The sequence below is a fragment of the Drechmeria coniospora genome, chromosome 02 (assembly GCF_001625195.1).
Source record: "Drechmeria coniospora strain ARSEF 6962 chromosome 02, whole genome shotgun sequence".
Classification (NCBI taxonomy): Eukaryota; Fungi; Ascomycota; class Sordariomycetes; order Hypocreales; family Ophiocordycipitaceae; genus Drechmeria; species Drechmeria coniospora.
Window position 1 is genome coordinate 6,418,835 of NC_054390.1, and position 24,294 is coordinate 6,443,128.

At 57.8% G+C, this 24,294-nt stretch overlaps 10 protein-coding genes across 10 annotated transcripts; 5 read left to right on the plus strand and 5 right to left on the minus strand.

The window, feature by feature from the left end:
• Positions 1-3: 3 nt before the first annotated feature.
• DCS_04868 (uncharacterized protein) lies at positions 4-1,008 on the minus strand (the record flags this gene model as incomplete). The annotated part of the gene is made up of 1 exon (XM_040802174.1): positions 4-1,008. The coding sequence occupies one exon, from the start codon at positions 1,006-1,008 to the stop codon at positions 4-6; it is 1,005 nt and encodes a 334-aa protein (XP_040657207.1).
• Positions 1,009-3,358: 2,350 nt separating this feature from the next.
• Positions 3,359-4,067, plus strand: DCS_04869 (uncharacterized protein; the record flags this gene model as incomplete). Its single annotated transcript, XM_040802175.1, has 2 exons — positions 3,359-3,840; positions 3,923-4,067. The coding sequence occupies 2 exons, from the start codon at positions 3,359-3,361 to the stop codon at positions 4,065-4,067; spliced, it is 627 nt and encodes a 208-aa protein (XP_040657208.1).
• A 1,573-nt stretch (positions 4,068-5,640) lies between these two features.
• Positions 5,641-7,546, plus strand: DCS_04870 (2-hydroxy-6-oxononadienedioate/2-hydroxy-6- oxononatrienedioate hydrolase; the record flags this gene model as incomplete). Its single annotated transcript, XM_040802176.1, has 5 exons — positions 5,641-5,756; positions 5,819-6,402; positions 6,506-6,698; positions 6,995-7,243; positions 7,513-7,546. The coding sequence occupies 5 exons, from the start codon at positions 5,641-5,643 to the stop codon at positions 7,544-7,546; spliced, it is 1,176 nt and encodes a 391-aa protein (XP_040657209.1).
• A 518-nt stretch (positions 7,547-8,064) lies between these two features.
• Positions 8,065-9,111, plus strand: DCS_04871 (uncharacterized protein; the record flags this gene model as incomplete). Its single annotated transcript, XM_040802177.1, has 1 exon — positions 8,065-9,111. One exon carries the CDS (start codon positions 8,065-8,067, stop codon positions 9,109-9,111), a length of 1,047 nt encoding a protein of 348 aa, XP_040657210.1.
• Positions 9,112-10,378: 1,267 nt separating this feature from the next.
• DCS_04872 (uncharacterized protein) lies at positions 10,379-11,651 on the plus strand (the record flags this gene model as incomplete). Its single annotated transcript, XM_040802178.1, has 2 exons — positions 10,379-10,716; positions 11,063-11,651. The coding sequence occupies 2 exons, from the start codon at positions 10,379-10,381 to the stop codon at positions 11,649-11,651; spliced, it is 927 nt and encodes a 308-aa protein (XP_040657211.1).
• Positions 11,652-11,859: 208 nt separating this feature from the next.
• On the minus strand, positions 11,860-16,402 carry DCS_04873 (WD repeat protein; the record flags this gene model as incomplete). The annotated part of the gene is made up of 2 exons (XM_040802179.1): positions 11,860-16,177; positions 16,242-16,402. 2 exons carry the CDS (start codon positions 16,400-16,402, stop codon positions 11,860-11,862), a joined length of 4,479 nt encoding a protein of 1,492 aa, XP_040657212.1.
• Positions 16,403-17,804: 1,402 nt separating this feature from the next.
• DCS_04874 (ubiquitin-conjugating enzyme E2 13) lies at positions 17,805-18,341 on the plus strand (the record flags this gene model as incomplete). The annotated part of the gene is made up of 3 exons (XM_040802180.1): positions 17,805-17,916; positions 17,979-18,110; positions 18,166-18,341. The coding sequence occupies 3 exons, from the start codon at positions 17,805-17,807 to the stop codon at positions 18,339-18,341; spliced, it is 420 nt and encodes a 139-aa protein (XP_040657213.1).
• A 744-nt stretch (positions 18,342-19,085) lies between these two features.
• On the minus strand, positions 19,086-19,843 carry DCS_04875 (uncharacterized protein; the record flags this gene model as incomplete). The annotated part of the gene is made up of 4 exons (XM_040802181.1): positions 19,086-19,115; positions 19,174-19,260; positions 19,316-19,711; positions 19,835-19,843. The coding sequence occupies 4 exons, from the start codon at positions 19,841-19,843 to the stop codon at positions 19,086-19,088; spliced, it is 522 nt and encodes a 173-aa protein (XP_040657214.1).
• Positions 19,844-20,308: 465 nt separating this feature from the next.
• Positions 20,309-21,034, minus strand: DCS_04876 (ATP synthase D chain; the record flags this gene model as incomplete). Its single annotated transcript, XM_040802182.1, has 3 exons — positions 20,309-20,621; positions 20,677-20,735; positions 20,804-21,034. 3 exons carry the CDS (start codon positions 21,032-21,034, stop codon positions 20,309-20,311), a joined length of 603 nt encoding a protein of 200 aa, XP_040657215.1.
• A 630-nt stretch (positions 21,035-21,664) lies between these two features.
• Positions 21,665-22,178, minus strand: DCS_04877 (ribosomal protein L14; the record flags this gene model as incomplete). Its single annotated transcript, XM_040802183.1, has 2 exons — positions 21,665-21,979; positions 22,050-22,178. The coding sequence occupies 2 exons, from the start codon at positions 22,176-22,178 to the stop codon at positions 21,665-21,667; spliced, it is 444 nt and encodes a 147-aa protein (XP_040657216.1).
• Positions 22,179-24,294: the final 2,116 nt, after the last annotated feature.

Here is a 24,294-nt window from a genome sequence, read left to right on the forward strand (position 1 = left end):
TTGTCACATGATGGTGGCATACTCGTGATAGCGATCCCATCCGAAGCCGCCGATGCCGACGCTGACTCCGCATTGGGGTGCCAGCATGCTCGGGAGAGGCAGGTTAGGGACGAGGGTCGAAAGGGCCGGCGCGGCGAAGAAGTCGGCGGCAGACTCGGGCGGCTGGCCAAAGGCCGGTGGCGGCGACGGCACAGGCATCTCGCTCACGGTCATCCCCCCCCAGAGGGGCGACGGCTGATTCGAGTCGGCCGTCGTCGACGTGATGCTGGGGCTCGAGGACAGGACCCTCCAGGCATCGACGGGCATCGTCACGGACGGCCACAGGTTGGGAATGGGCGAACTGGGCAGCGGCGGCGGCTGACGGACGACGTCGACGACGCGAGGCGGGGGCGGCAGCAGCGGCTTCATGAGATGGAAGATGGCACGCTTGACGTCGTCGCTCTTGCCGCAAAGCAGCTCGCCGGCGCCGTCCTCCTCGAGACCCTCGAGGGCTTGGACGTGGGTGCGGAAGACGAACTTGTTGACGGCCTGGATGAAATCGTCGTGGAGCTTCTCGCACTGCTGGTCCTTTTCCGACCAGTCGTAGGTGCCGGCCTTGGCGTCGAGGCAGTGGATGTCCCGGTGATAGTCGACGAGGGCGTCGATGGAGTCGGACGTGAGCTTGAAGGCGACCTCGTCGCGCAAGACCATGTCGACGTGAACGATGTAGGCCTCGACGTGAAGGAGTCGATGGCTGAAGAGGTTCTCGAGAGCGTCGGTGGGCATGTCGGCGTCGGGCAGCTTGGGCAGCATGAGCGACGCGAGGGTCCAGATGGCATCCGGCGACGAGAGCGTCTCGGCGAGGCACCTCTGGTGCTGGGCGACGCTGTTGAGGGGACGCTTGACGCGGCTTATGCGCTTGAGCGTCTGGGTGAGCCAGGGTTCGACCTTGGAAGCGAGTACGACGTTGACGGAAGAGGCCCTGGGGGCGAAGGCGGCCGCCGACGCCGGGAGAAGCTGGACAGGCATGGCCGTCGTGGTGATGACGGATATCCGTCGAGCTTCGTCGTTTGGGTGCGTGCCGGTGCCGGTTCGGAATGACGGGACGATGGTCCGGGAGGCGGAAGGGAGCGAGGGAAGAAGGGCGAAGAAGGCGACGGAAAAGGGCAAGAAGAGAATGGAAGGGAAGAAGAGGGAGGAGGAGGAAGGGATGCAAAAAAGGAAGAGAAGTAGACAAAGGAGGAAGTCACGGTGAGGGGAGGAGTGACAAGACGACGGAGCGCTCAGCAGGGCCAGGTTGGTAGGTTTGGGGCCTCTTTCGGCGGCGGTGCTGGCGTGGCCCAAAGAAGAGAAGAGAAGAAAAATCGGGGGGTAAGAATGTGGTAAAGGTGAGGGGGGCGAGAGGGAGAGGGGGAGGAGGCGAAGGAAGAGAAGGAGGAGGTTGAAGGGGAGGGAAGGCGGTGGTGAGGACTGGAGACGGCACGAATACGACGGTCGAGGTCAGGCGCGGGCACCGACTAATATAGCTGCTACCTGGAAGGACTCTGCTCGGACGGCCACGGCGCATCGCAGGTATCAATGGCAACAGAGGCTACCATTGTCTACGCCTGCCTGCCTGCCTGCCTGCCTGCCTGTACCTTGCACGAGAGCCGCGGCCGGTTCCGGTTCCGAGCATCAACTCCGACCGATGCCAATCAAATGACCGAATGTGCGTGTGTGCGCATCCCTCTTGCTGCTCGTGCGAGTGAGTGAAACGCACCTTCGGTCCTGCGCACCATCCATGCAGGCAGCAGTCCGGCACGGTGAGCGCATTTACTCGCGTCTCCCTCCCGTCCTACCAACGGGTACCTGTAATCCTGACCACCCCTCCCCCTCAAACCCCAACCCCCAGATGCGTGACATGATCCATGTACACAAGTACAGCAGGTAGGTGTGTGGTGTACTTGTACTTGCACCTGCGTCTGCATACTCCGTACTCCGTCCTCGTACGCATGATGCGCCCAACCGCAGGTAAGGAGACAAAGTACCGGCGGCGGCCCACTATCACGAATCCACGAACAAGCATCGCCATGGGCGGTCTAGATGCAGTCTTCCACGGTTTGCCTAGAACGGCCTTGAGTCGACGGTGAAGATGGTTAAGACGAGTTGGGGCAATAGCGTCTCCGTGTCGACCCTAGCCTGGATCCACCCCCAACGCCCGCTCGATTCAAGCTCTGGTGGCAGCAGCAGCAGCAGCAGCAGCAGCAGCAGTAGTAGTAGCAGGGCCTGCCTCGCACCTCCAACCTCCAAAATGCCGAGCAGATTGGGGCACACGTCCTGTAATTCGGTCGGTCCATGGCATGACGGTGACAATGGAACGAGCCATGCGTGAAACTTGGACTGTCCCCCGGACGCCCCGTCATCGTCTCCCCACAAATTTCCCCCAGTTCGCCAGCCTAGCTTTGTTCATGACAGTGATGTAGTGGAGAGGAGAGACACGGTCACGGTGCACGTACGTCGTGAACGACGACGACTCGCGAGTACTGTGAGCAAGTGCGGAGTTGGTGCACCATCTTGGGGACAAGGCGAGAGGGAGGGGGGGGAGGGGGCCGTCCAGCGGCTGCCCCTGCCCTGCCCTGGCTGCTGGCCCTGGTCCGTCCAGCGTTGACATGGTCCTCCTGCGTGCGTCCCAACAGGCAACGATAGGTAGCGCCATCGACCAGTGTGTGCTTGTAAGGTGCACGCCATGCTGCGCCATGGGCTAGCGCCCGAACGTACCATGAGCGTTTACTACTCACCGTACGACGACTCGCTTGCTCCATCCGTCCTTGGTTTCCGGCACTTATGAGGTCGTACTTGGCTGGCTTGCCTGTAGGTCGGTGCCGTGATAATATAACCGCAACGTGCCGCCGGCCTTTTCCGTCGTCCGCTTCCAGTTCCATTCCCATCCCATTCCATTCCATTCGCATTTGCATCTCCATCGACAGTCTCGCCAAGGCCTTCCGTCCACCACAAGCGACAGAGTCCCTTGCGAATCGTCATCGTTGGACAACCCACCTGGTACCACCAAGGCTTCCACGCGAGCACCTTGACTTGCCTCAACAACCGCATCTACCTTGGCCGGGATTCCGCCTCTCAACATCGAGGCGGCTGGTGATCCCCATCGTCGGATTCCTGCGCCGCACGGAAAGCCCTTTGACAGAGCAGGCTCACGGGCCAAGGACCCTGTCGGCTTCGGCAACGTCCCGTGACGAAGCGGAAGCGGAAACGGAAGCGGAAGGAGCGACAACGCGGACCATCGACTCATCATCTCGTCCCTCCTCGTCGACGGCTATTGCGTCGGACGCCCCGTCTTCATAGCTGTACTTGGCGGCCACGTCACGGTCCATCTGTCTTCACCATGAAGCTGCTCTCCCTCCTCGTCGGCGCCAGCCTCGCCGGCCTTGGCCTCGCCGCCCCTGCCATGGCGCCCCATCAGATCATCAAGACGGACGACGGCACCACCTTGGTCAGAACCAACATCATCAGGGTCCACGTCCCTCCGAGCCTGCCCGACACGTCGTCGTCGCCACGGCCCAACTCGGTGGCCCTGGCCGTGTCCAACTTCGCCTCGAACACACTCAACCTGCTTCGCCTCCCCGGAACGACCCGTCGCCGGACGCCCGTCTTCACCAACGACGTCAGGGCAGCCATGGCCGTGGCTGACGCGAATGGCGACGTCGTGTACGGGAGCTACGGTCGAGCCGACGACGGCGCCTGGGGTCACCTGTACAGGAGGCCCTTTCACATCTGCTCACGGCGCCTGAGCTTGCGGGATGCGATGCCTTTCATCGTCCTCGCCCTCTTCTTCTCCGTCTTCATCACCTGCTCGCTGTGGACGAGGTACGTTCACACTATTTCCCATCCCTTCTCGCCATGTCCTGCCTCCCCTTGCCGGTGGCGTTGCTGACCTCGAGCTTGTCAGGTCCGGGCTGGACGAGGAAGCCGACCCCTTGTTCGATTCCGACGAGGCCAAAAAGGGCCGTCTCGCGCGGAAGCTGGACCATGTCGAGTATCTTTCCGAGAGGGATCCGGTTGATCCTACCGAGGAGGCCAAAATTTTCCTATGATCCTTGGGCCGGAAGGGCGAGTCGAAACCCGCAGCACGCCAGGCGGGAGAGCGACAGGAGAACGGCCGACCGACCTCGACGACGAGAGGTGTAACGAGAGGAGGCCGCGCGGTGGGGCGGGGGAGCGGACCCCGGTCTTGGTCTCACGATCGGCCTTGTTGCTGCTGAAAATTGACAAAAGATCCCCCACCCCACGGCGGAGGAGGAGGGGTGCAGCGCCGCCTGCCGCTACCTGCGGTGGCAGGTTGGAAGCCGAGGCCACCCCGTGACGGGCCAGCATCGAACTTTGCCAAACCATGGCTCCCACCTCGTTGTACGAGGCACGCTGGTTCAGGACACAAGCCAAGAGGTGTCGGTACATTATTTAGACATACTATCACAGATACCCAAATTGCTACGTCGTAGTTTTCACACGCATCCAACGAGCCTTTTCGACGCCTTCCATTCTTCATTTTGCACCTGACCAGGCCGACCGAGGGGTAACAATGCGCGTCCAGACGCCTCCAGCCACGGAACACTGCTAGTGTGCGTTAATGTTGCTTGATTTTCCAGAGAGGCAGGCAGACATGACGGTGGCGCCCAGCGCCGAGAGACACGAAACGTCAGTGCGTGTGTGCGAAGGTACCGCTAACAATTTCCTCCCTACCTTGACTTGCATATATATTGGCTCCTCGGCGCCTGGCCTGGTTGGCAAGCAACGACGTGGCCGGTAGGTGCGGTTGCTACAGATACCTGCTTTCCGATGCTGCCTCTGCAGGAGAGCAATGTCTCTTTGTTCCGGCCTCGCCTCGATTCGAACAATATCCATCACCTGACGCGGGTTTTTGTCGAACATGGAGGGCAGCACTGAGGAGCAGCTGCCAGGCACAGGTTCGCACGATTAAGTACAGCACTTACTTATATCAGGTACCTATGAGGTAGGTACCTAATGTAATTGTACATACTGTAGTACGTACTGTATACCCCTACAGTGCATGTACTTGAAGCACAGTACGGAGTAGGAGTCGACACCTAGTACTTGCATGTATATGTGCAAGCAAGTATTTCTGTAGTGCAACTACCTAGTACCTAGTAGGTAGTAGTTGTGCCTACTTCGCACTAAGTATCTCATAGTACTAGGTAGATATCTGTACGGAGTATTACTCCGTACATGCCTACTAGGTGCCTATATAGTAATAGAGTAAGATACTTACAGTACATGCATAAGCATATGCCTTACGGAGGAATACTACGTACACCTATGGTGGGGTGGCAAAAAAGGCGGTTCACTTTGTAGGAGTAGCGCTACCAAAACTGCATCGTCACTTTTGTCGAGTGACGGTACATGTGCAAGCAGGTACTTGTGCAAGCAAGTACCCCCGATATGGTGCATCCCTCCATGATATACTGCTGTGCCGGTACTCCGTACCGGCTTCAGTCAGCAAGTAGCTGTACATGTAAGCACGAGGCGGCTCACCGCTCGATTGGATCGCACCTGCATCGCATTGTCGTATTGACTGACCCTTGGAATTGCACAGCCAACACAGACATATCGACGAATCAATACAAACTGCATCACGGCAACACTGTCATCATGGAGACGTACGAGTCTGCCCGGAACCGGGTTGTCCATGTCGGCGGCGTCAGGTTTTCCTATCGAAGACTCGGCCGCCCTCACGGCCTCCCGCTCCTGCTGCTCATGGGCTTCAGGTCGGCTCCATGACGACGAGACGAGTCCGTCCTTGCCGGGCCGTTCCGCTGACCACTCGCAGGGGAACCATGGACCACTGGGATCCGGCGTTGGTGAATCCGCTGGCGGCGCGGCGACCCGTCATCCTCGTGGACAACGCGGGTGTCGGCCGATCCGGCGGAGAGGTCCCCGAGACGTTTGCGGGCTGGGTGCGGCACTACGTCGATGTTCTCGAGGCCCTCGGCGTCAAGCGCGTCGACCTGATGGGCTACTCCATGGGCGGCTGCGTTGCCCAGCTGCTCGCCCTCGCCGCTCCGACGCTGGTTCGCCGCCTCGTCCTCTGCGGTACGACCCCAAGTGCCGGCGAGGGCGTCACGCGGGCACCAATAGGACCCTTCAACCAGCTCAAGGACGCCGTGACGAACGAGGAACACCGGCAAGCCTTCCTCGACACCTTCTTTTCTCGCTCCGACCTCAGCCAAGCGGCCGGGAGGGCTGCATGGGACAGGATTGCCAACGCCCGCGCCGACCGGCTTCCGTACCTAGGTTCCGAAGGAGCTCGGACGCAAGCCGTCGCCTTTGCCAAGTTCATGGATCCGAACCAGGCCAGTGAGGCCTCCTTTGACCGCTTCCACGAGCTGCGTCTGCCGGTGCTGATAGCGAATGGTACGTGAACCTATGGCTAGTCGTCGAGCCACCCACCGCCCACCACCCACCATCCACTGCTGGCTGGCCTTGTCGCACCGGATCCTGACCTGATGGCCCACAGGGAGCCATGATTTGCTGCTACCGACGGAGAATAGCATCATCATGTGGAGAAACTTGCGGCATGCGGATGCGCAGCTGCATCTTTATCCGGACTCTGGTCACGGGTTCCTGTATCAGTACGCCGACACCTTCTCGGCCCTCGTAAACGAGTTCCTGGACAGGCCGGCCGTTGGCGGCGACAGCGGCAGCAGACTGTGAGCTACCATCGTCAAGATGTACAAGTCGCTGCTTCCATCACGTCACGTCACATCACACCCCTGCATCGCCCCCCATCAGCCCGCCGCGTGACGGCGAGTCTCGGATGGACGGGCTGGCCCGTACGAGTCGGCCGTGCTATCGGACATGCGAAGGCGGCAGGTGTTGGAGTGCGGTGCGAGTGCAGACTTCGCGCACATCTACTCGTGGCGCCGATAACCCAGAGCGCTTGGCGATGCGACAGATGGCGGTAGGTTCGTGCCCAGGCAGATGCCTCGGTGTAAATTCCACCCAGCCGTCGTCAAAACGGTTACGTGAAGCATGCGGAAGCATCGAGACATGCGCAGGTGACGAAGGTGGAGCCGTCAGATGCAGGAAGCAGAGCCTCTGAGAGCATGGCCGGCAAGGAATGGCGAGGCAAGACAAGGCATGGCACGGCATGGCAGGACCAAGGCGTTTGGGGCCAGCCGCATGAGCAGTGCTCCCTCGGAGGGCCAGAAGACGCTCGCAACCGGTCTTGCACCGGCGGCCCCGGCAGCGGGGCGTGAGCGAAGAGCGAATCTCGAGGCGGCAGCCGGTCGATGACGACTCGATGCCGCTCCTCGTTTGACCTGACGCTCGAGACAGAAACTTGCCAGTCCGTGCAGCCATGCCGGCTCGTCTGACATGCCAGACCGCGATTGGACAGCTGGCCGAGTGATCAACGGTCTCGACATGCAGCTAACCGCCGTGGATCGGCGAAGCTTGTCTCCGGATTCTCGTGTCTCGCTCGCATGGCTCCGCCTCGTTGGAGTGCTACGTGCTTTACCACAGCCCAGCACCCAGCGGAGGAGGTGGCAACGAGTAGGGAGTGCAGCAGGTGAGCGTGCACACCTACCGCCTGCTTACAGGCACCTACCTAGGCAGGCACCTGACTACCAGCACCCAGGTAGGTAGTAAGCGGAAACGACGCCTACGAGCATCCGGCCGCACTGCGGTGCTCTGCCGCAAACGCCTCGTGATGACCTCAACGGGAACCGGCACCCAGGAAAGAAGTATGAACCAGGTTCCCGAACGGTACCCGCACATCTGGGACCCGTGCAGCTCCCCTCAGCCTCAAAGCAGGCGGGAACGGCCCACTTGGAGCGGCTGTCTCACTGCACCCCAGAACCCTGCCGAGCTCGATGAGCTTTAAAAAGGAGGGACGGTGCTCGCGTGGGAGCCTCCGCACTTCTGCTGTCTCACCAGTGGCGTATTTCGCAGATGGTAGACGTTGGTCACACACGACGACGTCAAGCGTACGGTGCTGCATGTGCTCGTACGGATACGGGTGCGCGTACTTGTACAGACGTGCATACGGCGCATGCATCTGGTAGTCGGTCGGCCATGTCGACGCCCGCTTCCTACTCCTCCACCTCGTCCTCCTCCCCAAGGTCGGATCCGGATTCATCCGGCAACCCGACGACGGCTTCACCTCACTTCCCCCTGCCGCAGCTGCCGTGTGAGATTCGACTCAAGATATGGTCATGCGCGGTGGAGCCCCGCGTCGTCATCCTCGATGATCTCGTCCAAGTAGCCGGATCGTACCCGATCCCCCCCGTCACCCAGCTCAACGCCGAGTCGCGAGCCGAGTCGCGGTCGGGCTACGAGGCCATCGGCCGCGGGTCGCATCTTCACTTCGCCAGGGACATACTGGTCTGCGATCCCAACATCTCGGATCAGGGGTCGAACAAACCGCTCGAGGATCTCGCCCCGCGGGTCCGACGGTTGGCCTTCTGGGACTGCTTCCCCGACGACGGGCGCGTCGACGGCTTCTGCCGCTATTCGGACTACCTCGCCACCTGGTACCCGCAAGAGAGCTTCGGCAAGGTCCACTTCGACAAGTTCTGGTTCCCCAACCTCGAGGATCTCTGGATCATCAAGGTCGGAGAGGTCGATCGGTCGTGGAAGGTCGCCGTCGACAGGGACATGCCCGTCGACGTTCGCGCGAGGAATACGGCGCGCCAGTTCCGTTACTGGGTCGAGGACAACATTGTCGAGATTGCGCCGCTCGACCTCGACGACGCCGACACGAAGCTCGTCCTGCAAGACGGCCGATGCGGCAAGGTCGACTGCCAAGAACTGAATCGCCGACGGCCCAAGATGGTCTCCAAGGTCATCTTCGTCGACGACCTCTACGAGAGCAGGGACGACAGCAACGACAGCCGAGGTTGGAAACGGATCCAGCCGTGGTCCGCCGCCGCCGCCGAGCCGGAGGACACGGAGAAGGACGGGTCGGAGAATAGGATGCGATGGATCATCGTCGAGAGGATCCTCACCTTTTCGCTGCGCTGGGAGGCCGACGATGGCCTGCTGTCGCGAGGAAGGGTGAACGAAGGTTTGCGAGGTGGCCGGCGACTGGCGACCGGTCCTCCCCTCGAGGGGCTCGAGTAAGCACGAGGATGAGTGGCAATCGTACTGGTCGGGCCCTTGGCTGTTGGTCTTTGCGTCTTCCTCTAGTTTCGAGCGTCTGAAATGCAAAATCACATAGTGCATCATCAGTGCTTGGCCCTTTGGTCTGACGCATATGATGCCATGAAGAGGATGGAAGAAAGAATGGAGCTTGTCATCAACGGTAATGCTCTGCGATACGCATGTGACGGACTCCTCTTCCCACCTCCTCCTCTATTTCCCAACCTTGCGGAGGGCGGGGGACGCCCAATCGCGGGGGCCGCCCAGGTCTTGAACTGTTCGCGTTCAGTGCCGGCCGGGCCAAGAGCGCATACATGTGCAGGCATGAAGTGATGGCAAGAATATACGATGTACACGTACTTGATGTAGAACCCACCAGCCAACGTGCTGCTGAAGGTAGCATGAAGAGGACGCCGAAGCCGGGACATCCAGTCATACTTGCATGTAGACACTTGGGTTCATGCACGGAGTCCTTGCATGTACTGTACGGATATTCCAACAATACTGTATACATGTGATTCAACATGTCGATTGCGCGAGCCCAAGTACTTGTGCACCTACTGTACAAGAACATGCTGTGTACGGAGTACGGAGTAATAATAATACATGCACTGTAAACATGCATGGGCCGGGCCGGGGAGAGGGGCCGGCTTTTGGGAAGGTGGGTCGCACGCAAGTACATCAAGATCTCTGTTAATACTAATATTACAGCACAGTACGGATTACAGCACAGTACGGAGTAATACTTAGTTACTCGTTACTCCATACTGTCACGAAATACTACCCGATCCCCCCCAAATGCACTCCGTACTACTCCGTATATTACTTGTATTAGTCCACTTGTACAGAGTACTGTCCCCAAGGACGGAATACACCGTATATTCACATCAACGCACATTCTCAGCGTGAATAATTCAAACACGAATGCTTCGAGCCCCAGTAGCGCTGTTTTGTCAGTTCATGGTCTCTTGAACAAGGGTGATTGGCAACACCAGTTCAGAAGAGTGTCGCGTTCTTTCGCGTGGAGTCTTCGCCACCCTCGATCCTGCCTTCCTCCTCTCATCACAACATCTAGTACGGGCAGGCACAACGCACATCACCAACTTAGTCACTTCGCTCGAAATTCCACGCTTCTATTTCATCTCACCAACTTCTTCGTCACAACGGATCCCCTCCCCCTCCCTCTCCCTCGCCCTCGCCCTCGCCCTCTTGCTCCTTTCTACCAATACCGCGTGGGTGGAAGCACAATATGACCATCACAGGCAGCGACAAGCTGCTGATGCACATGCCGGGGCCGCCACCCAAAGGCTTTTTAAAATCGCTGGCCGCCAGGTTTCCCGAGCTCGAGGTACGCTGGGAGATTGCACGCTTCGACCCCGCCTCGTCGGATCTGGATGCGGCCGACGGACTCCCGAGCGAGGTCCTCGATGGCGTCACCCTCTTGTGCGCCTACCCGCCACCACGACCGGACTGCATTGAACGCGTGCGCTTCGTTCAGCTCATCTCGGCCGGCTCGGATCGCTGGGCCGACCATGCGTGGTATCGTGACCCGAAAGTCATTTTTTGTTCCGGTAGCGGGTGTCATGCGTATGTCCGGACGATCAAACGCATCGGTCAACTCTGCCCAATACCCCCCCCCCCCCCCCCCCCCTCTACTCTCCTGCGCTCCAGGTGCATGAGCAACAGGCCAGCTGACGTCCAACGTCGCAGACCCCAGGTTGCGGAGTGGGTGATGGGAACATGGCTCGCATCGAGGCATCACTTCAGTCTATACGCCGCCCAGCAGGGCCGAGCTGAGTGGTCCGCCCGGGTGGCCGACCATCCCGTCACGGACTCCATGGGTCTTCGCATGCAAGTCTAGTTCCACCCCTTCATCGTTGTCGGAGTCATCATCATTGCCACATCTCCCGTCCTAATATCCCCTTCTGCGCAGGGGCATCTTTGGCTACGGCGCCATCGGCCGACAGTGTGCACACCTCGCCAAAGCCCTCGGCATGGACGTCTCCGCCTACACGCAGCACCCGCGCCTCGACGCCGCCTCCCGTCGCCACAATGGCTACAGCGTCCCCGGTACTGGCGATCCTGACGGCCTGATTCCTTCAACATGGTTCCACGGGGATCCGAGGATCGTTGTTGACGAGTTCCTAGCCCAGGACCTTGACATCCTCGTCCTTGCCTTGCCGCTCTCCGACTCGACCCGTCGCCTCATTGGTCCAGCTCAGTTCAAGCGCATGAGTCGAAGGAGAACCTTTCTCTGCAACATCTCCCGTGGCCCCATCGTCGACACAGGCGCCTTGGTAGACGCACTGAACGCAGGCACCATCAGCGGCGCCGCACTGGATGTGACGGACCCCGAACCCCTGCCAAAGCCTCACCCTCTGTGGAAAGCCCCAAACGTCTTCATCACGCCTCACATTTCTTGGCAGTCTTCGGGCGTTGTCGCCCGGGTCGCGAGCCTCATGATGGAGAACCTTGAGAGGTTGGACAAGGGTGAGCCGTTGATTAATCGAATAAACCAGTAGATCGCCCTTGCTCGTTCTCCCTGTGCCATGTACGCACGCTTGCTTGGGCAACATCTCACTGTCAAGGACATGTCCCGGTACGGTACAAGGTCACGCGAACGGCGTCGGTCTCTTGTCGCGGCACACAGGCCAGCAAAGTACACGCACGACGCCGACGATGGTTGCCGCCGTCGGCGTGCGTGGCTTCATCCAACGGACAGTGCCTGTGCTAGGCTCCTCTCACACTTGGCGTCCGCTTCGTGCTCGACGTCCGCGACCACGACCCCGCAGACTTTTTCAGCCGGCCGAAGCTCAGCGTTGCCGGAGCCAGCAGCGTGCTCCCCTGCACCCGACTCGGGCCCTTCTTCTCGACGCGCTCCCATTCGCTCTTGTCCCTGTCGCCCTCACCGTCGTCGCTGCCGTCGGCGGCCGAGGGCGGGAGCGTGGATGCTGTAGCCTGGCCGAGCCCCTGCCCCACCCCCTTGAGCATGGCACCCTGGAGGGCCGCCCAGGACTCGACCTGCCCGTTGGCGGCCTCCTCGACGCAGTTGCACTCGTCTCCGGCGGGGCAGAACCTCTCGCCGGCGGCGTGCCACTCGGCCAAGCACATCTCGTGGCTCGCGCACCCGCAGGAGAGGCAGGCCGGGTACAGCGCGTCGACAGGTTCGAGGCAGTAGACGCATCGCAGCTGCGTCTGCGAGCGCCGGCAGCGATCGCAAGTCCCCACGGCGCCGCCCATGTGAGGCTCCCAAGTCGTGTAGCGCGTCGGCTCCAGCTGGGTCTCGTGGACGCGGCAGATGCCCGTCACATCCAGCCCTCGCCCAGAGGCGAGCAGCGACAGCAGCTGATCCTTCCTGCCCATCATGATGGGCGACGATGCGTTCTTTCGATGGGCAACGGTGGCCCCCGCGCCGTTGCGCATCGTCGTCGAGTCGCCAAAGTTTTCATCCGCCATTGCTGACGGCGCATGTTCCCTGAGGACGTTGAACTTCAAGACTTCGAGCCTCGCCAGCGGCTGTCCCCACATGTGCAGCATCTCGGCATACGCGTGACGATAATCTGCGTAGATCCTGGCCCTGTCGGGGTCCAAAAAGGGTGCCGAGAGCCAGCCGTCGTCGTCGAACATTGTCTGATCTTCCATCGTCACAGACACTTGGAGGGGGATCAAGGGCAGGAGCAGGTCATCCTTTCGGCATTCGTCGTCGGACATGGATGCCTCCCTGCCTCCAGATCCCACAGCCGAGCCCGAGCCGCTTCCCTGCGTCGTGTTTTCCGTGCTGGGCGCGAGGCCGTTGAGGATATACTCCGCAGGACTCGACCGCTTTCTCCCTTGGCTGGTCGGTGATGATGAGCTGCCCCCGGTAATCGACCGCGGTAGGTTCGCCGTCAGCGCCGACGCCAAACCCGACGTTCCGCGCAGAAGCCCCGGCCCGGTCCTGCCTGTCGGGGACCTGGACATTGGCGATGACTGCTCGCGATCTCGCAAGACGGGTTTTGCCGTCGTAGGTGGAGTCTCGCCGCACGAGTAGGAACTAGTGGCCGGCTCGGGATCGCCAACCCACATCAAGTCGTCCGAGGCTTGGGAGCCGGCGCCGTGGATGGGTGTGTGGAGAGCGCCCGGTGTTGTCACCGCCGAGTTGCTGTGGCTCCGGCTGTAGAACCCCCACGCGGACGCATCCGTCGGGAAGTAGTCCAGAGTAAACGACGGTGCCTTGAGCGGGAGCGGAGTCTCCTGCCTGGGTAGTCGGGACTCGACGTACGCAACGCCGTCGTTGGTGGACGGCTCGCTGAAGACGCACGAGAGCATTGCGAGCATCTGCACATCTGCCATCTTCTCGTAATGGTCAAAAAGATGGCCGATGAACTCGTTGGCGAGCGGATGGCAACCCCACTTGACCCTGCCGAGCAGACTCCTGTCGTTGCCAAACTGATCCTTGGCAACGTAGTCGTCCCTGCGGCATCTCAGGACGACGTCCCGTGCGATGACCAGGATGGATGACTGCCGGCGATCCCCCCCCAGAACCTCGAGAGGGATTCCCTTGCTGAGCAGAAGAGCCAGATAGCGCCAGACGTCGACCAAATCTTCGTGTCCATGCCTTTCTGCGACCCTGGCGTTGTGCTCGCAGACGTCGGCTCCGTCCCCAAAGACGATGTACTCCTCTGCAAACTCTCTCTTGGAGGGTAGTTGGGCGCTCAAGTCGTGAATGGAAATGAGATTTCTAGGCCCCCTTCCAAACCGACGGCGGCTGGTGCCCGTGCCCGTGCCCGTCACTGTGCCCGTGCCCGTGCCGGCTCCGGTGCCGCCACCGCTTGATCGGACGGAGCGGTCCTCGCTCCAGGGTTTGCGCAGCTGGCGGCCTGATCGATACCAAAAGTTCATTTTATGCACCGACGTCGACTCCGAGTCGCTCGAGGTGGACGACGACGCATCCGAGTCAGGCTCATCCGACAGATCATCCGTCACCGACGCCTCATCCATTGCGTATCTTTGCCGCGCAGGCAGATCGTACGCCAGTCGGCCAAATCCCGCGAAGAAGGGCTCCCCTCTCGCCCTCTCCTTGCTATACATCTCCGCGGAGGTTGAGAAGAGAGCCCGAGCCTTTTCTTCCTTTGAGGGGAAGAAGCACACAACTTTGCCATCATTGGAGATTCGCACGCCGCACGACCGCGGCGTCGGCGGCATCATATTTCGATGGCCAGGTGCAAGGATAGCGTCAATGTCGCCGTGTGTTACCAGCTCCTGCGACATGGACGTCGACCCTCCTCCGGGCATGTCCTCGTCTTCCTCGCTCGAGCTCTCGTCGTCCAGGCCGTCCAGACCGTCCTCCAGGTCCCGTACATTCTTGAAGAATGTCGTGCTTGACTCGAGGTCGACCTCGCCGAGAAGGTAGGTGAAGGCGACTTCCAGGCAGTTCTGCTTTCGTTGCAGAAACTGGCTTCCAAGTTGGTTGACCTCGCGCGTGATCTTCTTGTGCGTCTCCTCCGACATGAAAGAAGTTTTTTCGATGACGAAATTGGGCGCCCTGTGCTTCGGGTATTCGGTAGGAACGTCAATCTTGACTTTGATGAAAATGGGTTCACCGCCAGCGCCCCATGGGCCGTTCAAGGAGGCTTTCAGTGTCAGACTGTCCATGTCGATGTTCTCCCACTTGACCTTTGGGATTTGCGTGCTCACACGCAAAAGCTCCTCCTGTATGGTGTCGGGTTGACCCCATTCGTCGTCTAGGTAGTGTCCGACGATGCCAACATCCTTGGAGACGTGTCGTCTGGACCCGTCTGTGGCTGTCGATGCTTTGCGCTTCGTCATTGTGATTCCCTTCATCCACCCGAGCTGTGCTTGGCTTCGGTCTACGCTCTTGTTGCTGCCGACCTTGGCCTTCATCGACGGTCCCCGCCACGCAGGCCTCGCCTGGCGACCGAACGGTCCTCCCGACGCCATACCAAGGGTGAGGGCGCTTTGCTTGTGATGAGGCGTGTTCGTGCCGCTTCTGCCGTCACTCATGGTGCCCGCTTTCCGGTCTCTGTTGGAGGTGTCGTCGACGGTACGATAGGTCTTGTACGCAGCCCCCTGGCGCGTGAGGCTCAAGCCTTTTCTGGCAGGGCCATCCTTGACGTGGCCGACGGAGGAGAGTAGATGGCTGTCAACGCAGTGCAGCCTCAGCTCGTTGTCGGTTCCCCAGGAGACGAGCTGGAATTCACGATGGTCCATGCCGTCGCCGGATATTCCGCCACGGGTTCTCCAGAGGAACTCCTTGGCTTTGTGATCACCGTGACCGGGAAAGACGGCGACGGGCGTTGGTGCAACCTCGACGGGAGATTCATCGGTCCACAGGCGGTCGTAGAGGTACAGGTCGCCCGGCTCGTTCTGGGGCATGGCAAGCAGCCCCCATCCGAAGGGAGTGTGGCGGGCTCTCCATACGGGAAAGTCGGTGCGAATGACATGCTCCAACATGTCGTCGTCGTCCTTGCCATAGTCCCAGAACTTGATGGTCTTGTCCAGCGAGCAAGTCACGATGCCCGTCGGTCGCGTTCGATTCCAATCTATACCATAAATCTTGGACGTGTGCGCGCCAATGGACCGGACAGGCTTGCAAGCTTTCCTCTCGTCCCACACATGGAGCCAGCGGTCGTGGGCAGATGCCAGGATATGGGGGTCTTGACGGTTAAACTTGACCTGGGTCGCGCCGGCGAACCAATCGCAGAATGTGAGAGCAGGCTGCCTAGGCCGCCTCAGGTCCCACCAGTGGACGTAGCCATCAACGGAGCAGGTGGCGAGCAGGTCGGGATGATGGGCCGAAAAGTTCACGTCGGTGATGGCCCTGCTATGCCCTTGGAGCGAGTGTTCGATGGCGCCAGAGTTGGAATCTTCCCTCAGGTTGAGATTCCACACGAGAGCTCGATGGTTGGCTGTCGACACAACCCAGTAGTCGCGCGCGGCAAAGGGCGACCATTGAACGTCACAGACCAACCAAGGCAGGCCGTGGCTGCGCAGGCGTCGAGGTGGGTTGTAGGGCGAGTCGAGGTCAATGATGGCGAGACCTTCGGGTCTGCGCTCTCGCCGTCAGCCAAGCTGTCTTCCGCCAGGTTGGAGGGAAGGGAAGTGTGGCGTACGAAGCCAAGGCGATATCACGGCCTGATGGGGAAATGGTCGCAGATCCGACGAGACCGTCGACATGAATTGTGCCGTCGGAATCGAAGCTCTCGCTGTCGTAGGCCGACTTGATAATCTTTCCCTTCTTATGGGATTCGTGGGATTGGTCAAAGAACGGCATCGTGGCTGATCTCGGCTCTCATCTCGCCTATCGAAGCGAGTGCCATACGAGTCGCTGCGAGGGCAATCGGATCCTTTGGTCGAATCGGATACTCGTTTCCGTACTTTACCGAGCTATGCACCCTGCCGGCGCCATCTCATCTGGGGCGCGCCCAAGGGTCGAACTTGACAGGGCCGACAATGTTGGTTGATGATTGTGGGAATGAAACGGCTCCGCCGTCTAGTTCCGCCGTTCGTCGGTGTTGGTGGAATGACGTGAAAGGTGAGAGAGCAAGAAATGGGCGGATAGAGAATGAGGTTGGACGTAAACGATGGTTGGAGTCGACGGCGTTCGCCAACGACACAGGTAGCTGGGATTGCTACAGGTACTAGTAGAGCAGGTGTACTACGTACGGCAGTACCTACTGGTACCTAATAGGTAGTAGGTAATAGTGAGTAATACCTTCAAGGAATCACCATAGGTACGGAGTACATAATAATTAATGCCTGCTTGTAGCACCAAGTACAGTAAGTATTACTGCAGTTTGCCTCAAACAACACCAATAAATGTTGGTCAAGCAGGATACTGGAATACTGGACCAAGGAGAGTACGGTCTGGCTTCTGCACAGATGTTGATCGCTACCTAAGTACTTCAAAATCAACTTCGTATCACTCATCATCAACTGCATGTGTCTTCTTGCATCGTTGGTACCGGCATTGACCACCGGGCTCCCATGCATGCGCACATTCGACGATTCCGCTCTGCCCGTGCTTGCTGAAGGAAAGCAGCTCCCTTATAGGCCTTATAGGTGGATGCAGCGACTGCTGGCTAATAAGTTGGCCAAGGTCGGTCGAAACGTAGGTGTACAGTACAGCACCAGCGGAAGGAGTAATACCAATAATGACACCTGCAACGGTAGGTATGTTCCAGGGGAAGTTAGTGACATTTAAGTACCCGTACTCCGTAGAGGTATGCGCTACGAAGGTACCAACGGCCATCGTGTGCCTTGTGGTTCCTTTGCCACATGGATGGTGAACGGAACCTCCTCCACTGAACCGACAATCGTCGCGTGCCACCCCCCCCCCCCCCCGCCTCCACCGATTGACCGACGGCCCTTCCCCCGATATTCTTGCATCATCACCACCTTTCTTTTCGCTGTCATACCACAGCCGCACGCACATTTCCTTGCTTTCCGCGCTGGTCTGGTCACGGTCAAGCCTACATACTGTCGCATCACGCCTTGATTCCCTCACAAACCCTTCCACGGCGACCTTGTCAAGCTGCTCGACACCGCGATACGACGGCCAAAATGTCTCTTCCAAAGCGGATTATAAAGGAGACGGAACGTCTGATGGCCGAGCCGTACAAAACCTGCCCCTTTCCTGCGCCACTGCGCTCCTGCGCATCATTCGAGAGCATGCCATGATAACGTTTTCTTCCATCAGAGTTCCCGGCATCAGCGCGGTGCCGCATGAAGACAACCTCCGATACTTCGATGTTGAAATCCATGGTCCTGCCCAGTCTCCATACGAAGGTTTGCAGCCACGAGTGATGCACAGGCAGTACGTGGACATATCGGCATGCTAAGCAACCCAGGCGGTATCTTCAAGCTCGAGCTTTTCCTCCCAGACGACTACCCGATGACGCCGCCAAAGATCCGCTTCCTTACAAAGATCTTCCACCCCAACGTCGACAAACTGGGCCGCATCTGCTTGGACGTGCTGAAGAGTACGACCCGTACCGTCGGGCGAGAAAGAGATCAGAGTGCTGAGAACGATGCTAGATAATTGGTCCCCCGCCTTGCAAATCCGAACCATCCTCCTCTCCATCCAAGCCCTCCTCGGCGCCCCAAACCCCGACGACCCTCTCGCCGCCGACGTTGCCAAGAGTTGGAAAGAGGATGAGAAAGCAGCCATCGCGACTGCCCAGGAGTGGACTAGGCAGTATGCGCAGTCATAGAGTGCTTGCCTGAGCCCTTGCGGTTCCGGGGCTAGCCGTGGCTTGGACACGGCGAGATTAGCCGATGGCTCGAACGCTTGTGGGAACGGAAACGCTCAGTTATCGGATGCTGGGTCGACCAGTGTCGGTTCCGAAGTTGGCGATCGCTCGGTCACGGCGCCATTGGCCGATAGCTCGATGGCGGGTGAGCACGGACATGCGCAGGCATTGGATGCTGACCCAAGCTCTGGTGATCCCGAAATTGGCGACGGCTCGGACACCTCGGCGTTGGCCAATAGATCAAATCCCAATGAGAACGAGAACATCAACAGAACCGAGGCTGTGAGAGACGGGCATTTCTGGAGGAGTTTTAGCCTGAGTTTGCTTTCTTGCATTTCTTCTTGCCACTCTCGACATGTCTAGACGGTTATATGTCGCAGCAGTTACGGGCTGGAAGCTCCCAGCGGAACAATCCTAGTCTCTTTCACACATCTTTTTCGTGTTGCGCAGAATGGTCGTCTCTAGGATGCTCGCGTATCCCCGCGTGAACAGTAACGCACTGGCTCGATATGGATCGAATTCAGCTGTACTCGATCCCAAACGAGCGTTGCACCAGACCGCGCACAAAGAGAAAGCGACAAGCAGGGTTCACAAATAAAACGATCAAAGTACTGATAGCAAGCAGACGAACGTCGACTGCGCAGGTTCTTGTATCTACAATGCTAGAATACACAAAGGGAATTCGGGGTACTGAGTGTGAGTCGATTACACAATGGCCAGGTCCCCAAATTTCTCCTGCGGCGGCGTTAGAATCACATGCGGTGCGTGATAATGCAGAAGCGTCATGACGCACCTTGTATCCCGGCACCATCCAGCGGCCCTTGGAGATAAGCTGGGTGGTCTTCTCGTCGATCGATTTCTCGGCGGCGGCAACCTCGTCCTGTAACCCCATATTTAGCATTCGGCCAAGACGTCCCGATACATGATCTACATACCACGGTGAGATCCTCAAACGGACGGGCCTCCTCGATATTCTTCAGGGTGGCAGCCAGATCCTTGAGCTCGAGGTCCACTGCCTGCTTAGTCGCCTCGGCGTTCTTGACGGCCTCGATCTCGAAAGCATCGATGGCCTTCAGCTGTCTGGATACATCGTAGGTGATGGGCGTGAAGGCCTTGAAGCGCTTCTCGATCTCGTCGACGACGGCTTGGTTCTTGAGCGTCGATCGGTAGTGGGCAAAGTCGATCGTCGTGGGCTGCTCCTGCAGCTGCTGGATCTTCCGGCGCGCATCTTCGTTGCGCTTCTTGAAAGCCTGCAGGGAGGAAACGGTCTGGCCGCGGAGGCCCAGCGAGCTGGACACCTTGACCCAGTCGACCTTGAGTGCTGCGCTTCGCTGTACGACGAGTGAAAATTAGCTCACGCTCGGAAGGGACGCGGATGCGGCGGCACGGCCCAGCCAAGTCGCTGTCGAGCATCTCTTCCATCTCTGGCACTCCAATTGATCAGGGCGGCTTACCGTGGCCATTTTGCTGATGTTGAACAGTCTCGTGCAGCGAAGTGGTTGTCGTTGGATGAATGTGGTTGACTTTGCCGAACATGCCCGCCTTGCAACGCCAGCAACAATTGCATCACGTGATCACTAAATGAAGAACTGCCCCAGACACTATACTGTACTTACAAGCTACGAGACAACGCCAGCCGCAGCCCAGACGAGCATTTGAATCTGGAATATGGCTTGTAATTACAAGAAAGAACTCTTTGCTCAAAAATCGCCCGAGTGATTGTCTGTGTCACTTCGTGCAGGCCATGAATGGTGCATTTCACGACATCGCACATCTCATGCCAATCAATCACATCATGACGTTCGCCCCAAGACATTGGCCACATATGCTTTTGAAATACCCTGAGGCGCTCCCTCAACTAATACACAGTAGCGCATGCACTCTGCACACAGCTTGCGAGGTAAGTTCCGGTCAGACCGCTTTCATGCCTAGATACTCAGAGCCATAATCGAGTTGACAATATCATTGTCATTCTCCTTCAATGCTTTGATAGCCTTGTTGCGGCTCACACTTGCCTGGGTCATGACCAGTTCAATATCCTTGTCCTCAAGACCTTCGGCATCAATCTCCTCGCCGTCATCTTCTTCCTCCTCCTTCTTGGCGTCGGGGGCGGCGGCAGGCTTGCTGGACTCGCCGTGGTTGTGGCCAGCGTGATCATCGCCACCGGCGGCGGCGAGCTGCTGGGCAGCAGCCTGCTGGGCGGTGGCGTTGACATCCTCGATCTTAGCCTCACCGAAGACACTGTTTTCATGGTCAGTACATGTGCGAAGAGGTGGACCCATTGACGGGGACGGACATGTAGGTGTTGCTGTTGGGAGACTTGTAGACCTCGGGGTTGTTGATGACAAAGAGGATCTGTCCCTCGTGTTAGCTCTCGATTCCCCCTTGCTTGGATCCAGAATTTCTCTCAAGAAAACACATACGTTCTTGGGTCGGCGAAGAGTGACACGCGTGATGCCAGGCACGCGGGTGAGATGCAGCTTCTCGAGAGCCTTGCGAGCTTTCTTCTCGTTGCGGGAGTGGACCACGGCAGTAGAACCGGCGGGAAGGTTGGCCTCCTCGCCCTCGGACTCGTCGCTGCTGTCCTCCTGCTCCTCGACGGTAGGTCGCTGGGACTCGTCGTCCGGAAGTTCCTCGACTCTGGGGTTCGCCATTTTGGATACTGAATGGAGGGAGATGAGGCGTTAGCTGACTGGTCGTACCTTGGGCGAAAAATTCGATCACAGAACACCTCGCGATCAATTCGACGTCGAACTTCTCTCCCTATCGCGACAGCAACTGAGCACTTACAGATGTGTTGAGCCCGGATTATCTATATCTGGACTGGATAGTGCTGCTAGCTGGTCTGGTCGTTGCTGTTTGTGCTGCGGAACAAGCTGCGAAATTCTAGGGTTTGGGAAATGACGGCTAACCGGATTAGGTAATCCAACAATTTGCGCAGCGCAGCAGGTAGCATCAGCATCGCCTTACGGTCATGGATTGAGAGAGACCAGAAATATATCGGCATGGCAATTATTTCGGCGGGAAAATAACTTTATGACATCACGGTACAATCTTGAATGGGCCCGGTGCCTTGAATCGTCTTGATTTCTGAATTTCCGCGTTGACGCCGTTCATCGAGATGATGAAATGTGACATACAGGCCCTCCAGAACGGGCAAAAAAGGAATACTATACAACAGTCTCTGCTGCTGCAATGATTTTCCCGTCCGGGTCCATGCCGTTCATTCTAATGCCAGCCTCCAGCCCAGCCGTCCCTTCCGACTCCAGTATTGATCCATCAAATCATGCAGAGGCCTTGACCTTGGCCAGAGCCTTGCGCTCCTCGAATCGTCGCTGTTTCTTGAGTCGCATGACCTTGAAACGGTCAAAGTCCGTCAGGTTCTTCCGTCGCTTAATCTGGTCACGCTTCTTCGCCCAATTGCTCTCCTTCCACTTGGCGTCGATCTCGGCCTTCTCCCAAGCCTTCTTAACGGTGCCGTTTCGCGAGCCGCGGATCAACCCCTCGATGACGAACTGGGACAGCAGGCACTTGGACAGGGAAATGGCTTGCCGGGGGACGGCTAGGGAGGCGTCTGCGGAGGGGCCGTCGACGAGAACCTGCGAGATGAAGGTTAATTCTTCCGCCTCGGACTTGTCATTCGGCTTGGTGCTGATATCGGCAACGTACTCGCTTGTGGTCGATGATCTCGACAATGGTAGCCAGGCCGCCCGCGTAGGGGTGGTCGCCGTTGATGACAACGACACGGCCAACCTCGACGAGGCGCCACTTGGATCCCTCAATCACTGCTTCGCCCATTGTGACGGTTCTGCCGTAAATATTGTCAGTTGGTCGTTTTTTTGGGCGATCGCGCAGCGGTCGTAGGAGAAAATGCAACGAGCCGTAGGGGTTTCATACCAATAGTCGGAGACTGTTGTCGTTCGGAGGTGAATGGATGCTTGAAGTGTTGTCACCGTGGAGTCGCCAATGACTTTTTGTTCGCTCGGCTATTAGGGTGTGCGAGCAGAAATTCGCCCTTTGCCCTAAGCAATTTTGTCGGATTTTCTGTTTTGCCACAACGCCGACCCTCCCCCGCCAAGTCTCGCGCACGGACCAATTGAGAGCACTTAAGTCGAGAAATTTCTAGCCGCACCCTTCGCATTTCCCAACCTTCCTGTTCCTGCCTCAACACGAAGCACAGAAGCGCTCTGGCGCAGCTGCAAGGTAGCAAGGGGCAGCGAAGAGGACGATGCAATGAATATGGTAAGTTGAGAGCTGTTCTTTATTTCACACATGCACCCTTTAATGATGAGGTAATTTGCGATTGATTCCTACCGATGACTCTCTTTCGCCGGAGCAGTTAAATCGAAAGGATAGTTGATATTTAATTTCTTACATATTCTGACACTTTGCGACGTTTTTTGTTCCAGCCATTGTCATCCAATTGTTGATATAATATCCACTAACAATGGTGAAGCGTTTTTAGGAAGTTCTCGAGTTATCGTGACGCTGCCGAACTGCTACCGAACTGGGCGGTCGAAGTCTTCCACCGACGCAGGCCCAGTCCGGTAAGCGGTTCGATGCACCTCGCGCGGTCGACATATCTATCGCTTTACTCTAGTTAGCAGTCTATAGTGAACTTATTTATATTCCGTCGCTGAATCATTCGAACCCTACCAATATGACGCTGTTCCTCTGGCTCGTGTGGGCATCGTCCTCACCTATGCTTGTACAGTACAAGCAACGCGACCATGTTGCTGTGCTCACTAACCTGGCCATCCAACACCGGTTATGATCCCGTAATGGGGATTTCGGTCCAGACGTGATTCGGTTGTGATTGCTACCGATGTGGATTCACTACTTTGACTGCCGTTTTTTTTCACCTACTATTATTACCCCAGCAAGTACTTGGACAACATATCCCAAGGTTTGTTGTGTTCAGTCAACCGCAGCCCAACCCAACACCCCTTTGGCGTACTAGTGATGACTTCTTCATAGATGGTCTGCATTACCGTCGGCATGCGCTATATCCGTTACTGTACAAGTATGCATCATGGCTTCTTCATTGGCAACGCCTTGGTTTCGGTTGGGCCAACAGTTATCCGACATGACGAAAAGCTCGAAGACTTGGTGGAGTCCCTGGGTAGATAAAGATGGCTGAGTGAACAAAACCTGCCAACGTTCAATTGCCAAACTCTGGCGAGAGATTCCTCAGGCAACGTAGCATTAAGCTTTACTCATGCAGCATTATTTGTACCATATGACGTTGTTTCCACGGCACCAGCTCGCGTTTCCACACATCAGCTCGCCGAAACAAGAAGTCGACGCTTCATCCATAGGAAGGCGCCCAACATACATGCACTTTGACTTGTTAAGCATCTCAACAAAACATAACGTAAATTGCTACGTACGGCATCTTGGTCATGCCTTCTCCGCTTTCACACATCACAAAACAAGCATGACGGCCTTTTCAATTTAACTAAATGATACGATTGAAAATAGAGTACTTCGTACGTGGGGACAGCACGCATACTTACTGTATGTTGCGACTGGGGGTGCCGGGGTGGGTGACGGTGGCTACCCTACACCAAGAAGCATGTATAAGTACATGTATCCTCGAACAGCAAGTACATGAACTCCGTACTGTAGGCGTTCTTGCACGTACATCTACAAATCTCGACCTCCCCAAGCCAAAAAAAATTGGAAGGGTTTTGAGGGTGGTTAGCGTCACATTCGCTGACGGTGTGAAGTTCAGGCGATAAAGGACGGAGCAAGCCAAGTAACCTCCACGCTTGTTCCCATGAATTCGTTGATTTCTTACTCCGTACTCCGTTAAGTACTTCGGAAGCCAACCACAGGACTATTTTTGGAACTACTCTCGAGTCCAAGGTGCATGTACCTGCACAGAGTACTTGTGCACCTACATACTTACACG